We start from the raw sequence: 15,180 nt of genomic DNA on the forward strand, positions 1-15,180 counted from the left end.
TGAAAGATGAAAATCTGTCTTTAACAACTAAGTGGAATGCAAATTAGTGGCATTGTACTTTATCTTAGCCCATTGTTTTAATTTATCTTATGATTAATTTTGAAGATTTTAATGAATATTTGAAATAGTATGTGTCCAACATTCAGGCCTCTGGCAATTGATTTAAGCTTTCTTCCACGCAATTTTATTTGGCAAGAAAAAGACAGTTTTACTATTTCACTGCCTCCCTAACTTGTATGTGGATAAGTGGAATATTTCCTTTAAGGACACATTCTCTATAAAGAGAGAATAGAAAATAAATTAAGGCTTTATTTTATCATAAAGATGTAAACATCTTTTTGCCTTGTAAATTATTTGCTTTTGGTTGGAAAGTTCGACAATGTTTAAAATGAATCATAACATCCAGATCTTGTTTGACCTAACAGGATTTATGGAACTTTTGCCTTTGATAAATAGCCCAAACTTCAAACAAAAGACCTCCATCAGGCAACAGCAAATTATTTTTTAATGAATTTATCTGAAATACTAACAACTGGAGGAAACTGGGATGTAGTTTTACATCTATAAAGTGCTCCTTTGGTTTTTATTCTCATACAAGAATAAGTACAAAGATTTCATGGCACTAAAGAAGTCCTTCCAAGTAGGCAAGCATCTAGGGCTTTTTTTTTGGTAAGAGAAAAGTGATTAAATTTAAAACTCATTACATTTCTTATATTACTGCTGTGGCTGACTTTCATGCAAAATCATTTCTGTGATACATGTACATTTTATGATTACTCATGATTTCCTGCATAGTTTCCAAATCTTAGTGACTCCATACGTAAAATAAATAGCATAAACAAAACATCATGACAAAATCACTGCTTTGTGTGAGTGCAGTTCTTTCTATTTGTAACACTTGGCTGAGATATATGACGGGTTTTTTCCAGAAGGAAAAGTGCCATCTACTGAATCACCAAAACAAAACTTTGCAGCATCTTGATAGATTTTTGTGAGAGAGGTCCTTCCCAATTACTGCAAGCCTTACTCAACTTGCAAACATAATTGAGATCACCGCTGACAGTGATCTGGTACCTCACTAAGCATGTGTTTAATGTGTGTGTGGGTTTTTGGGTTCTTTTTTTCTGGAGTAAGTGTTCCTGGATTTCACGTGTTAATGGAAAATCAGTGAACTGTGCTTTGAATGTCTTAAGAATTTTACTTTTTAAATAACTTTTGTCCCCAAGATTTCTGGGGAGACTTCTTAAGCGTCCTCTTCATCTCTTTAACACCCTAAAGAGTCAGACTTCTGGTAAGGAATGACTCTTATTTTGCCTGATTAGCCAGTTTGGGTTTGGTGAAGGAATAGACAGAAAGACTATAAAAACAATAAAATGACAGCACAATAGTAAATAACGTTTTATGCAGAGACAGAAGAAAAAACACTGCAGTTACTAAGAGATAACTTTACTGCAGGAAAGGACTCATTAGTTAACTATGACATGGTTTGGCAAGGCATAGAACATTTTTCAAAGGCATTAAATTGCTTTAAAGACAAATAGGACAATAAACTTTATTCAGGACTTAGAAGAGCTGTCAGTATTCTTCAGGGCTAAACAATAGACACCTGAATGAATATCAGCCACTCTATAATCTTGCACAGCTCTTAGAAGAATGTCAGTACAAAAGTGGAGAGATTGGGAAAGAGAACATGATTAATATCTTCAAAATTTTGGGAAGTCTCCAAAGATGGTCACAGCTTACAGGAATTGGATAACCACAGGATTTCAGGTAAAGTCTTGTCATGACTTAAAACTAACTGATGAGATAGAACAGGAATCACTTCTTCTTTCTTAAAATAAAAATATTTAGAAGTGAGATGTGGCAACACTTTATACAGACGCAATCTACTAATGCTAAAATTACAGTTTCTGTAGCAAATCTGGTAGCAATTTTGTGACAATGATATTTATTTGTACAGTAAGAAACCATCTCTTATCTATGTAAGCCATGTTGTGTATAGCGAGGTATACTGTTGTACAGCAGCCTTAACTTCTGTAACAAAATTGGCTTTTTTTCCCAATTATAAACTGGATGTGTGCTGGTTTCTGCATAGATAATTCCATTGATAGCTTTTCATAAATGTTTTATTTTTTTCTGTTCATACAATACCCCTGAGGAACAATATTCATACATGTTAATTAAAACTTATTCAACAACTTGTGGGTTGCTTTCTTGCTAATTTGCTGGTGACTGCAGTTTGGAAATTCTGACTTAGCCAGCTTCAAAAATCATATGATGTTGTTGCTCATATAGAAACAGTTAAGTAAAAATAACCAGAGGGAATGATTTTAAAAGTCAGGGTTGGAAGAGCTTTCACTTGTTGAGATGAAAAAGAAATCTCCCATTTGACTTGAGAAAAGTTGAGAAGAAAGACAGGCGCTCTTCTTGAACATGGCCTCCTTGAAATTGTTTGAAAGGTCTTTGAGACACTTAGGGAAAAAATTAAACACTATGACCACTAACATTCATAATTTCAGCCAAATATCACAAATTTTATATTGGCAAAATGTGGAATGATAATTATACTTTATCCTAGGCAGTAACAGGTGCTGTCAGGCTCTCTACATTCGTATCCCAGTCCCACAATCTTCCCAGAGAAAAACTGTTCGTCACCAAGTGGGATTTTTACCACATGCAGACATACTGCTCTGGGCAAGGTTGCTTTTCCTGCCCTGCTTTAGCTAGGTTAAAACATCTCATGCTGCCAAACTCTTAAAAGTACTTACAACATCAAAGTCAGCTGCAGCCATGCAGGGTGATGTTCAAAACAGGACTTGGCTGCATGCCCTCTTCTCACTGTTCATAGCTACTGGAAGATAGAAATACCTAAACCAACTCCTTTTAGCTTTTTTGCAGTAAAATGGAAAACCACCAGAGGTTAGTGATATCTTACAATCTCTTCATTTTGCTCCACAGATCAATCTCTGAAGAGTGGTAGGGGAAGGATGTGTTTAAAAGTGGCACTAACCAATACTTCAGAGAAGGACCCTCACAGAAATATTCATGAAAGATACTCTGGCTGATGTGCCTCATTTATTACTATATGGTGTGATACACAACCTTTACTTCCCAAATAGAACAGGATCTACTGATCATTGTGTTTCTGCAGTGCTGTTTATACAGGTGAGCAGGGACATGTAAGTGCCTTTTACCGATTTGGTGACATCCACACAAGTCTCCTTCCATAGCTTCATGCCTTACTCCAAATCGAGCCATGAACACTCCAGACGCGCCAAATAGGTCACTTTACAGTACAGGGGTGTGAGTGCCACCCCTCCAATCGTGACTTTTATCAGCAGAAACAGGCACTGTTGTTGTCTTCTTCAATGAGACAGCTCCACTTTTTAGGGGCAGTTTTGGCATGTTTCGACCTTTTCCCCGTCAGACCTGGTGCGACCCGTCCCGCTCCCGCGGACAACGGCGAGGGGCTCCGGGGAGACAGCGTCGCGCACCCTCTGGGAGATACAGCACAGTGTTCTGGCCCCCATGGGCCTTCGGGCGCCGAAGAGGGGGGAAAGCATCTCTTCCGAGGAGGCCGGCCGGCCCCTGCCGGCCCCCAGCAGCGCGGGCGGCGGGCACCCCACGGTCCCGCTGCCGCGCGGAGCCGGGCCGGGCCGGACCGGGGCGGGCCGGTAGCGGGCGGCGGCGCGGGCGGGGCGAGGCGCAGGCGCGGCGCACGGCGGGCTGCAGCCGGGCCCCCGCGCCGCTCCGGGAGCCGATGGCAGCTGCACAGCGCGGCCGCCCGGCGGAGCGCGGCGCGGCTCGGCGCCCCCGGCACGGGATGCGCGGGCGGGCAGGCGGCGGTGGCGGCAGCGGCTGCGGCAGCTCCGGGAGTTGGAGGGACGGGGCCGGGCGGCCGGTGGCCGCCGCGCTCGCCTGACCTGCGTGCCCCGCTGGCCGCACCGGGCTGCCCCGAAGGATGTCCGCCCAGTCCAAGGGGACCGCATCCTCCTCCTCCTCGCCGTCCGAGGGGCCGCCGGCAGCCTCCAAAGCCAAGGTGAAGGAGCAGATCAAGATCATCGTGGAGGATTTGGAATTAGTCCTGGGGGACCTGAAAGATGTCGCCAAGGAACTTAAGGAGGTGAGAACGAAGGGCTGCGCGGTCGGACCCCCCCCCCTCCCCCCACCCCGTCTGCCCCGTCTGCCCCGTATGGGGCGAGCGCCCCACCGCCCGCAGGGCGGGGTCGGGCTTCCTCCGGAGCTCTGCTGCCGCCCCCAGGCTCCTTTTACCGCTTCTTCACCGTGGGTCGAGCAACTGGTGTCCAGGCGGGGCACGGGGCAGTTCCCGGCCGTGCCCGGGGGCGGGCGTCTGGACATCGCTGCGCTGCCCGGCGGCCCCGCGCCCCGGGACCGCCCGTGCTCCTCACGGCTGCGAGGCGGCTCTATTCGGGGACTTCCCACCTCAGGGCACCCCGCGGAGTTTGTGTTTTTCCCGGGGGGGCCTCTCCTGAGAGGTTTCTGCTGGGCAAGGAGCTGCTGGACCCGCAGCACTGCCCGATTCCGGGCTGAGCCGAGGCAGCGTCCCGGCGGCGGGAGAGGAGCGAGGAACGACCCCGCTCCTGCTCCAGCGAGTCCAAGTTGAGGGCTGCGCGGCGCAGCGCCGTGCTCGCCCCGGGCAGCAGCAGCAGCAGCAGCAGCAGCAGCAGCAGCAGCGCCGCTCGCAGGGCCCGGCGGTGGGGCCGAGCGGCCCCGGACCCGCTCACCGCCGCCCTTGGCCAGGCTGCACCGGCGCGGCGGAGCCTGCTTCAGCCTCTACAGCCGCCTTCTCCGCGAGCTGAGCGCCCTGCTTGTCGGCCCTATCGGGCAAGATTGCCTTCGCGATCTTTGCTGTGGCGGGTGTCATCTCCTCTGGGTTAATCTGCAGGCAGAGTGCGATTACTGCGGGCATGTTCATAAGCAGGGAAATGCAATAGCTGAAGGAAAAGAATCTGGCTGTCCTTTTGGAGATTTCCACGTTGTCTTAATTCTGCTACACAACTGGTCCACAGATGGTTGGGTTATGCACCGAAATTCAAATCCAGAATCTCTGTGTATTGATTTATAATCCTATATTTGACATTTATAATAAACTTCGGTTTTTTGCCATCAAATATTAGTTTTCTATTTTAACAAGGTTGTCAACAAGTTTCTTTCAACAATCTTTTGCCATCTGAAGCAGTCTAAAATTCACGCGGTGCTTTGTATAATGCTGAAAAATGCATAAACACACGGCTCACTAATCACAGCTATTAGGCTTTTTTCACCCGCAGTTCCAGGTTTCTCCTTTTTTTTTTTTTAATATAATTTCTCTTTTCCTTAATGTGCTGCTGTCTGTGCTTTGTAATTTTTTGAGGTATTTCGAAATGGGAATAATGTTTGTAGAGCAGCTCTTGAAACGTTTCTGAGACTGATAGCGTAAACTGGCTTCTGTTGCTGCAGAAGCACATTTTCAGGACCTGGAAAGGATGCGGTGTGTTCTGTCCCATGAATGTAAATTGTTCTCTGCATGTAATCAGTCATAGCTTTCTTCTAGTGAGCAAACAGGATTGCTGTAAGTAGAGATTATATATCATCATTTACTGTGGCATGTTTTACCTAAGCAAACTTAACCATTCTGGTTGACTGCATCTGTAAAAGGGAACTAGATTTGCCTCTGCTTGATAAGGAAACCTGTAGAGAAATGGAGCTGTAACTCTGTTAAGTACTGTGTACCTGTTGAAGGGTGCAAGGATTGGCAATAGCACCTGTTTTGAGAAAATAAAGGTATTTTTATAAAAAGGATAATTAAACCTTGTTTCTGACTACACCTAAGGTTTTTAGTAATGCTTTTCACCAAATATGCCTCACAAAGATGTTCTGTTACTCCAACAAATACGAGTTGCATACACCTACATCTGCTTCATTGCAATATTATCATTATATGCTAAATACACTTTGTGTAACATTTGTTTTGGAAAGTCTGCAAAAGTTTACCATCTGTGTACCTTTAGTTTGTCTGCCTTTATAGGATGGGCTAAATCTCTTGACATAAAAACCTCTTGGCATAGCTGCAATGTATACTTATGTAAAAGTGAGTTAATTGGTGATATTATAAACTGATAAGCTTTTACAGGTTGTTTATAAGTGCTAGGAAGCAATGACAGACTCTTTGTTAAAGCTTACAGGAAGTTAGTCATTAGTCAGTTTTGGTGTCTTACACATAGAAATATGACTGTGCTTCATTTAGGTTCTCTACTGTAGGACCAGTCAAAATGATGAAATAGAGGATGTAAGTTTACATTTTCCACTTTCATTGCAAATTCTGTATTTCTGGAAATGTTGTTACTGCCTTCCCCCTCCCCCCCCCCGGCCCCCCAGGGTGTGGTGTTTGCTGCAACCCAGCTGTTGAGCTGCAACCTTTTCTGTTACTTTTTTTTTTAACTGAGTAATATTGTATACTGGAAACAGCATTTAATTTTTTATTACTAAATAAAAAGTTTTAAATTCTGGTACAGTGGTAGGGCATGAAAATTTTTAGCCCTTTTTTGTGTGGTTCCAGTAGTATTTAGTTGTGGTATACAAAATGCAATGTTACAGTAAATTTTTTTTGTGATTTACATATTTTTAAAACACTATATTTTCATGCCTATATATTTGTTACCCTTAAATATAAATTACAATTATTCTTAATGGATAACTTAAGTTATTGTGATAGACTTCATGATTATCTTTCAGTCTTATTTTTTAAGAGTCATAGTCAAAGTTCTGTCAAAATGAAATATGATTTTGTTGCTTCAAAATGAACTGCTCTATAGCAGTAAGTAGCATGGCTGTACAGCAGTTGTATGTTTTACTACATTTAGCTTGTTATGCTTTACTTGCATTAATATATTTGTGTCTGCCTATTGTTCTGAGCCTTTTTCTAATTGGTTCTTTAACACTTTTCATGTTTTTAAAAAGAGGAGATTGAGGGATGAGTAGAGGATGCCCAGTTGGGCAAACCATGAAGTTTATAAATATTCTCTAGAAGCATGTGACTAAATCATGCAGATTAAAACAAATGTATTTAAAGAGTTACTGTGTCTCAGAAGTGAAACATGCCTTTCTTCCATCCCTCATCCTTATTTATTGTTCTGGTCTGCTTAAGCTAAGTTAACCATGGAATATTAAGGATGGGGAAGGGGGGTGACTGGGAGACATGGAAGGATGGAGTAGTGTTGAGTCCAGAGTCTGAGCTGGTGTATGACTAGTTTTCTCTAGAGTGCTATTAATTTAGGAGAGGCTTAGATGGACCCTTTTGTCTCCTTGCATGGGTGTGTAGCAATAATGGAATGTGGTTTTGCATTGAAAAATAGATTTGAAATTATTTAAGTTGCTGTTATTTGATGAATATTCCAGAGAAAAATCAAAGGGGTGCCAGATGATTGAATGATGCTATCTATTCCTTTAGTCCAGAATATTTCAAAATCAAGTTGGTGGAGCCTTAAACTTTGGTTTTCCTCCAGAGGATTGAATAAAAGACCTTTTTCACTGGGGTTTGTATAGAAAGATAGTTATTATTAAGTCTTTTTTTTGGAATTGATACTTATCTGTCTGGTACCTAAGTAATGTATTATTGGAAATAAAAAAATGTGTGCTAATTAAACTACTGTAAAGTGCGTGATATAGCCCTTTGATTATTTCAGGAGAGATCGTAGGGATGTACATGTACACCTTGGACAGCAGGGCACAGAGATTTATATAACCTTCGTAATGATACTGTAATTTTTAAACATTCCTTGCATTCACATTTTATGTAAATGTTACACATTTCTGTAGTCTTGTGCTTGTTTTTGTGAGGGAAATACTAAAGAGTGTGATAAATACTTTTTGTAATAATAAAAATTCATCTTGCAGAACAAATTCCTGGAAGTTATGTGTGAGACATTTGCATAGCTTTTAATTGGCTAAATATGCTCCAACCTTTTATCGAAAGGAAGCAGCTGTGTAACTATTGCCAGTGTTTAGATTACTCCAAAATAGAGGTGCAGGAGAAACAGAAGCCCTCACATACATCAGTGAAGTTCCAGTCATTTGAATCTACCTCCTCTGCTTTAAATCCTGTGAAAATGTCTTGCTGACAGAATGAGTACATAATCTTCTGCCATCTAACTGATGTGTTTATTTTCTGTAAATATGTGATCTATATAATTTGGGCATTACTTAATAAATATTTTCTAAGTGATGCTAAGACTAGCAGATAGCAACCCCCTCTCCCAAAACACCATGACAAAATTTGTTTTAGGGTAAACGACCTGATTCCATAAGCAGGCCAGTCATCACTCTCATAAGTGAAGGGTGTTCATGTGTTCTGTGGTTTTAATTTCTGGATCAGGACTGCAGAAGTGTATTACAATTTCAACTGCCAGTTTTTTTCATTCTATTTTTGGTTTTGTGTTCTGGTAACTATCCAGATGGCAGAAGGTACTTCAAGTTTTTGGCTGTTAAACCAGAAACTAGGAGGTGTCAGGTCCACCAATAGGACTGGAGCAGCAGTACTCAATCACGTATGAGTATCTCTGATGTGCAGGCAGTGCAAGCACCAATATAAAAATGTTTTGGGTTCATATTCCTGCATGAAGATGAAGCAGGCAGTTATTACAGCATAGTTACTTGGATATACTATATAGAAACCTAAGGATAGGTTAAAAAATCTCAAAACACTTAACCCATTTAATCCATTCCTTCTTCTTCTGATTCTTGCCTCTTTGGATTCTGTTCAGGTGTCAAGGACCTGCTACTCTTTTTTGCTAGGTAGTGGCAGTTGGAGCTTTTTGTGCATATGCATTCCTACCATTTGAAATCCAATTCAAGGCAGATGTTCTTCTTATACCTGAATGAGGGATGCAGGCCTTCTTAACAGTGTTCCTTCTGGAGTCTTTTCTTCTGTGCATACACTGTCTGTTGCATGCAGATCCTGGTCAGTTAGCTGTGTGAGGGAATGAAGCTTTTTTGTAATTTTCTTTTGCTGTGGCTGTGCTTGGGATCCAGTTCATGCACCAGGATCAAGGTGTTGCATGAGTAAAGGTATTTGCCCTTCTAAAACTTGCTAATCTCTCCAGTAGCAGTTTTTTTTTTCCCCTGATCAATTATTGCACTTACCTCTCTGTGCCTGATACAATCATGTACCGCACCTGGATGTTTGACAACAGAGTATGATTTATGATGTAAGAGAAGCACTGCACAACAGCTTTATTGTGATCTGCCCAGGGGTCCAAAGAGGGCCATAAATATTCATTACAGATAATAATATTGTACTTTTTCTTTTCATTTGTTTCTTGTAGTCTGTGAAGCGTTTATACAGTTATAGACAATAAAACCTGCAATGACCTAAGATAAAAAGCTAAGAATAAGTATACACTCTTACGCTAGTAGTGTCAGTTAAACTAAAGGAGCTAAAAGGTAATTGTGAACCTTGAAAAACCCCATGTGTTAAGGTGGTCAGAAACATTTGTATGCTGATGCATGATTGGGTGAGGTTGCTCCACATCTTGATTTGTCACAATGTCTACCAAGAGCCAGTAATTACATTGTGTAACACCATGAAAAGAATACCTATAGAGAGTTGCTTATTGATAATCAAGATACTTGACAGAGGGAAGCATGCTGCTAATTTGTGCTACCTATTTTATGCTTAAACTCATGTCAGCTACTTCATTCCTTATGTGTAATACTGAGCTCTTGCTGGTAATGTATTGTGCAGTCAGTAGCTAAATAGAGCACATATAAATTCAGTTTTCAAGTAAAAACAGTACTACAGTGGAAATATGTATCTTTTTGTAAAATTTGAATTTTACACAGTCTATGCACTGCTGACCATGATACAGAAAACAGAAATAGTGGGGCACAAACTTCAGTCTGTTACAATTGGATTTTTTCTATTGACTTTGGAAGGAAGAAAACTAAGTTTGAATGATGGAAATTAGTTTTGGGTTGCATATTTTTTATTTAAACTTCAAAATTTAGAGAATTTAGTTGCTGCTACACATGTGTATGTGTGCATTATGCAACATCAGTGACTTAGTTGAGCACCATCATTGAAGCGTTGAAAATTTTATAATTTTCTTCTAGCAAGGATACGTTTCTATTTGTATTGCTCACCTTGGCCTAAGTTCTGGAATACCCCTCCTACTTCCAGTAAAAAAAAATCCAGCCAAATTACTGCATATGTATACTACATGTGTGTTGCGTACATCTAATTCATACTGCTCTTGGGAGAGCTGTGGGAGAGGTGCAGATGTTGTCCCTTAGTTTAGAGTGCTTTTCTACAGTGCCTGTTTCACAACCTTTATGAATGAGCATCAGTATTCTCTTTCATTCCTATTAAGAGTTGCAAAATATTGATGGCTCATAGTCTTCTCTTAATGAAAAAAACCAAAACGTTCAGTAACCTCACAGGGTAGCTCCTGTATATCTTGTGAAGATTTCTCCCTTTTTCCTGCTTCAGCAGAGGGTGCTGCTGTGAAGCAGAGTAAGGGGTCTCATTTGCAAATGGACTGCTTTCTTTCCTACATAGCCTATGTCTGACAGCATGCAGATTACCACTAACTTAGTTACCTATATGTAGACAGGGCTGTATTTTTCTTTTGTAGTAGTTGGGCTTTTTGTTTCTTTGTTCTTTGTTTGTTTTTAATAGAAACAGCAAATAGCACTTAATGTACATTTTTTTCTTGGTGAGTAAAATGCTACCTCTTACTTAGATATGACTGTGTGATAAAGGACTGCAGGCTATACATACGTCCTGATTACAGCTCCTGTCCATCTCTATACAAAATTGGCTGGTCATTCTTATTGCTGTGACCTTCAGTGCTTCAATATACCATTTATTACTGTACCCAGGGGAAGAAGAAAAACAGACCCTGTGGGAAGACTGAGAAAATCCTACACCAGATCTCTCACTACAGCTTCCCTCTGTCACGTTGTGTGTGTTGGATGAGTGGCATGATGGGGCTCGGTGGCTGAGCCACTGCCATTCTGGTTTATTTTGGAATTGTTGCAGTACAGCTGATGGGAGACAGTGAGGAGCAATTACTTCCAAACAGCAGTAGTACCATCAGTTGTTCCTTCTGCAAAAACTGTAGTATGTTCATGTCTTTAAAGGTTAACAGACCCATCCGTTATTTCATACCACACTGCAATATGAAGACTGAGAGCACTAATGTTGAATCATTTCCAGATTTCATTGAAGATTATTTCTCAGTAATCTCAAAAAAAATGTAATTTTAAAATGTGTTTAATTTGTTCCATTTTAAAATGCTTTTAATTTTTTCCCCTTACCTTTTTTTTTTGATAAATCCACTGTCATTATTCCAGTGTTGAATCCATGGTGGTATTATATTCTTCTGTTGTTATGTTCTTTGACTGAAGAGCTGCAAGATAGAATCAGAGTAAGACCTCCTTACCTGCAGTGCAATCATTCACCTTGTCAGTAGGAGAAGATAAAACTTACTATCTAGGAAAATAGTGTGAGAAGTTTATTATGTATTTATTAAGTTTATTAGGTGAGATGAGCTGCAGCAGGTTCCTAGACTTTAGTGGGATACCAAAATCTTGATTTGAGCTTTTCATTCAGCTGCAAAACATGAGATAAGTGTACCAAAATTTTGATATCTACTAACATTTCATAATTTACCGGAAATGTCACTGTGTTAAAGCAGACACCTTATGTGGCCTAAAAGATGTAGAGTCTATAAACTTAGTGAAAGAATTAAGAAATTGTTTGGACTTGCTTCTCCATTATAATTTATTGGTTCATAACCATGTAAGAGTGTCCTTTCTGTATAAAATTATATGTGAAAAAATAAAGCATCAAGGTCAGTATGTTTTCTTTCTTTACCGCAATGTAGTAAATCTAAATGTAATTCTTTCTTTCTATGCTTTTTCATTGAGCTTTTCAGCTAAATAAACAACTGAAAGTTCAGTAGTTACTGGACAAAGAGGTGGAATAAATATTTTATTTCTTAATACAGAACTACAGACTGGTTGAGATTCAAAAGGGCCTCTAGAAATTGTCCAAATTGTCAATTAAAGAGTTAACTAGAGCAGGTTGCTTAGGATCTTGTTTTTGAATATCTTCAAGGATGATGACTCCACAACCTCTTTGGACTACCTATATTTCAGTATTGAATCTCCTTTTTTTTGGTCTTGTGTTTAGGCAGAATTTCCTGTATTTCTAATTGTGTTCCTCGTTGTCTCCTTTACTCCTTTTAATCAAGTGTGTAACATAAGCTCCAGCCCTTTCCAACCCCTTTTCTGGACTAGCTCCAGTGTGTTCAGATCTGTCTTGTGCTTGGGAGCCTGCACCTGCACACAATGTTTCAGATTTAGATTCAAAAAATCAGGTGTATATGTTTTGTAAAAATGCTAGGTCACAAACATTTGCTTCTGTCAATAAACATTTTTTTAGCTGAAATTTTAAAATTAGAAGGAGAATATATTATGAATTTTTTAACCAAAATTGCAGTAATAGATAGTGTGTACTCATTGCCTGTGTTTGGAAAAGAGATTTTATTATATTTCAGACAGAATAATAAACAGCAGAGTTGCAGTGTGGCTCCCTATATGAATGTGACATACACAAAGGGCTCTGAGCTGGTATTTGTGAGTGCAGCCACTGGAGCTTCTGTGTCACGTTAGGTGGTGGTGATTAGAAGGGAAGGCTGCAGCCCCTTCTGCTGTTGTAGGAATGCTACTATTCACATATCTCTACACTAAATTGTGATATATCTTTTTTCTCACCTTCAAAAGAAATTGTCCAGGCAAACACAATGTAATTATTCAAGCTAACTTTGTGAAAAATTCAGATTAATTTTGCCTGTCTGCTTAATTTTCACTTTCACTTTCACTCTACTAACCTCATTGTAATCTTTTCAGTCCTCTGAGGCTCTAAGTTTTCTTTTCCTAGCCCTTTTCCTCTTTCCCCCTCATAACAGGTTCAGGCGTTAGTGTAACTTTATTTGCGTCACTGCTAGGACCTGTCAGACATCATCTGTATTCTTAAACATTAGGGTGCTTGTCTCTCCATTCTTGAAAGTTGACGCATGAATGTCAATATCAGTTTCAAGATGGTCCTAAAATTTTCAGGGGACTCTGACATTTATCTTAAAATCTCAGTTGTTCTCTTGCATCTTCTGTGTGCTACTAGGAGATTCTCATGTGTAGGCTCATTGTTGGTAATTGCTTTAGTTCAGTTTCTAATCTAATGTAGATAGAAAGTGAAAGCTGTTGTTTGGATTCAGTTTAACTGGTTGTTATTACAACAGTTAATTTTCAGTTACCAACTAAACTGTACTTTATTCTCTACATGTTTTTGCTGATGATTGCAGAGATGCTTTGAATAAGGCAAGTTCATCATAGCAGATGGTCTCTGCAAGTGCTAAGAAGTTTTATCTGTGATATCTAGGGTGGTACAGTATAGACTTCTATGTCATTCAATACTTATAGGTAATTTTATGGCATATTTTAAGGTTCAGTAAAACTATGGCATTTGGATAAAGAAATAACCTGTGTGTGTACACAGTGTTTAGATAACTTATTAAGACTATACAAGTATATTTACCTCTGCTGAAGTAATAACATTCTGTTCTTTGAAGTCAAAGTACAGGTGGTGAGATGAATCTGAAGGATTTATAGGTTTTTTTGGTCATCTGTTTTTTGACCAGTCTGGGATGTTCCTGCTCAAACAGAAGATGGATGAGATTATGATTGTTATTTTTTCTTGTTCCCTATTGACAACTGATTTGAATGTGCTTGTTTTTCAGATGGTGATTATTTGATTGCAGAATCAAATAATCACCAACTGAAAAATGGTGATTAGAAAGAAAAAAGAAAAAAGAAAAACAAAAGAAAAAATCATAAAAAAGAATGCGTGAATTTTAAGGACTTAAATCATGTACAAACATTTATTTTGTTTAGTTGTCTTAAATCTTAGCAAACAGAATGTTGCTGATGTGATACAGCTTTGACTTTGATAGAGCTTTGCCATTTTGTATTAGCTTGGTTGTTGTTCTTAAGCAGTAACAGTCATTCCAGACATCTCATGTATATGTTTGTGTGCAAAGTTGGTGTCTTGGATTCACATACCTAATTTTAGAAGAAATCAGAACCCCAATATTTGTATAGTCAGTAATGTGTATTAATTGCAATGCTAAAGTTCCCATTCTTTTATTTAAGCCTGAAATTCAACTCATACAAAAGACTTGTAGTCTAAGATTGATTTAAGATATATATACATACAATTTTTACATTTAATATCAGGTAACTTATGGAAATGCTGTTTAAAAAAATCTAAAAATATCTTCTACATTTTAAAAGTTTTTAAAGGTAGTTTTGAAACTTCCCATTCAATAATGAATCTTTTCTGAGTGTTTATTGCAAGATTGCAAGTACGAGAGGTATGATCCTCATAGAAGAAAACAGATTGTATTTCAATGAATGATAGCTTTGTACTATTTCTAGGAGATGAGCACTTGGCAGGTGTCATGAATATCTACTTCAAGTTTATTACAAATTAAAAAAATATATCAGCTCTATCAAAGTCAGAGTTTATTCAGTGTACATCATCTTAGGAACAGGAGCTACTTTATGATAATTTCAACAGAATATTTAACATACCTAGTTATTTCTCCCATAATCTGGTAGTCTTCTAAAAGTTTATATTTTGTCTTAGAATAAAAATTATTTCTGAATTTGCATGTTCAATAGATATTAGTCAATCAGGGGCATAAAACAGGGTACTAAGATAAAAATCTAATAAATGACCCTCTGGATTTATTCTTTCTTTAGGAAACTGTAAGTAAGGAGTGATGCCCTGGTATTGTGTGACAGCTTTTCAAACGGCTTTTGGGTTTTTTTTATCATGATCTTCTGGAAGAGTGGCAAGGCCCAGAGAGAATTTGGAACATTGTTGATCCTTAATTTTCTAAAAATCAAGTTTTCATTTAATAACAGCTTGTTTTGTACAGGCAGAGTACTTCTGCCATGTTCATCTATTATTTCTCAGTTTCATTTACTAATCAAGAATGAGGCATCATTTTTGTCACTCTGAATTACATATATCATATGTCTTCTTTAAATGCATGATTTCTTGTACATAAATGCTGATACACTGCAATTAAATCTTTATCAAGTGGATTTTATAAT

At 39.3% G+C, this 15,180-nt stretch overlaps 1 protein-coding gene across 36 annotated transcripts in view; it reads left to right on the plus strand.

The window, feature by feature from the left end:
• Positions 1–3,819: 3,819 nt before the first annotated feature.
• The window catches only part of PRR16 (proline rich 16), a 155,315-nt gene continuing 143,954 nt past the window's right edge, over positions 3,820–15,180 (plus strand). For 33 of the 36 annotated variants that reach the window (XR_014951311.1, XR_014951312.1, XR_014951315.1 and 30 more), the window contains exon 1: positions 3,823–4,123. Coding sequence is in view for 1 of the 36 variants with exons in the window: in XM_085566732.1 (XP_085422858.1) it covers positions 3,962–4,123 (162 nt within the window). In the remaining 35 variants the exon portion in view is untranslated. Of the gene's footprint in view, positions 4,124–15,180 lie in introns of all 36 variants that reach the window. The other 3 variants (XR_014951322.1, XM_085566732.1, XR_014951345.1) reach the window with 2 other exon arrangements.

This window comes from Lonchura striata, chromosome Z, assembly GCF_050655825.1.
Source record: "Lonchura striata isolate lonStrDom1 chromosome Z, ASM5065582v1, whole genome shotgun sequence".
NCBI lineage: Eukaryota > Metazoa > Chordata > Aves > Passeriformes > Estrildidae > Lonchura > Lonchura striata.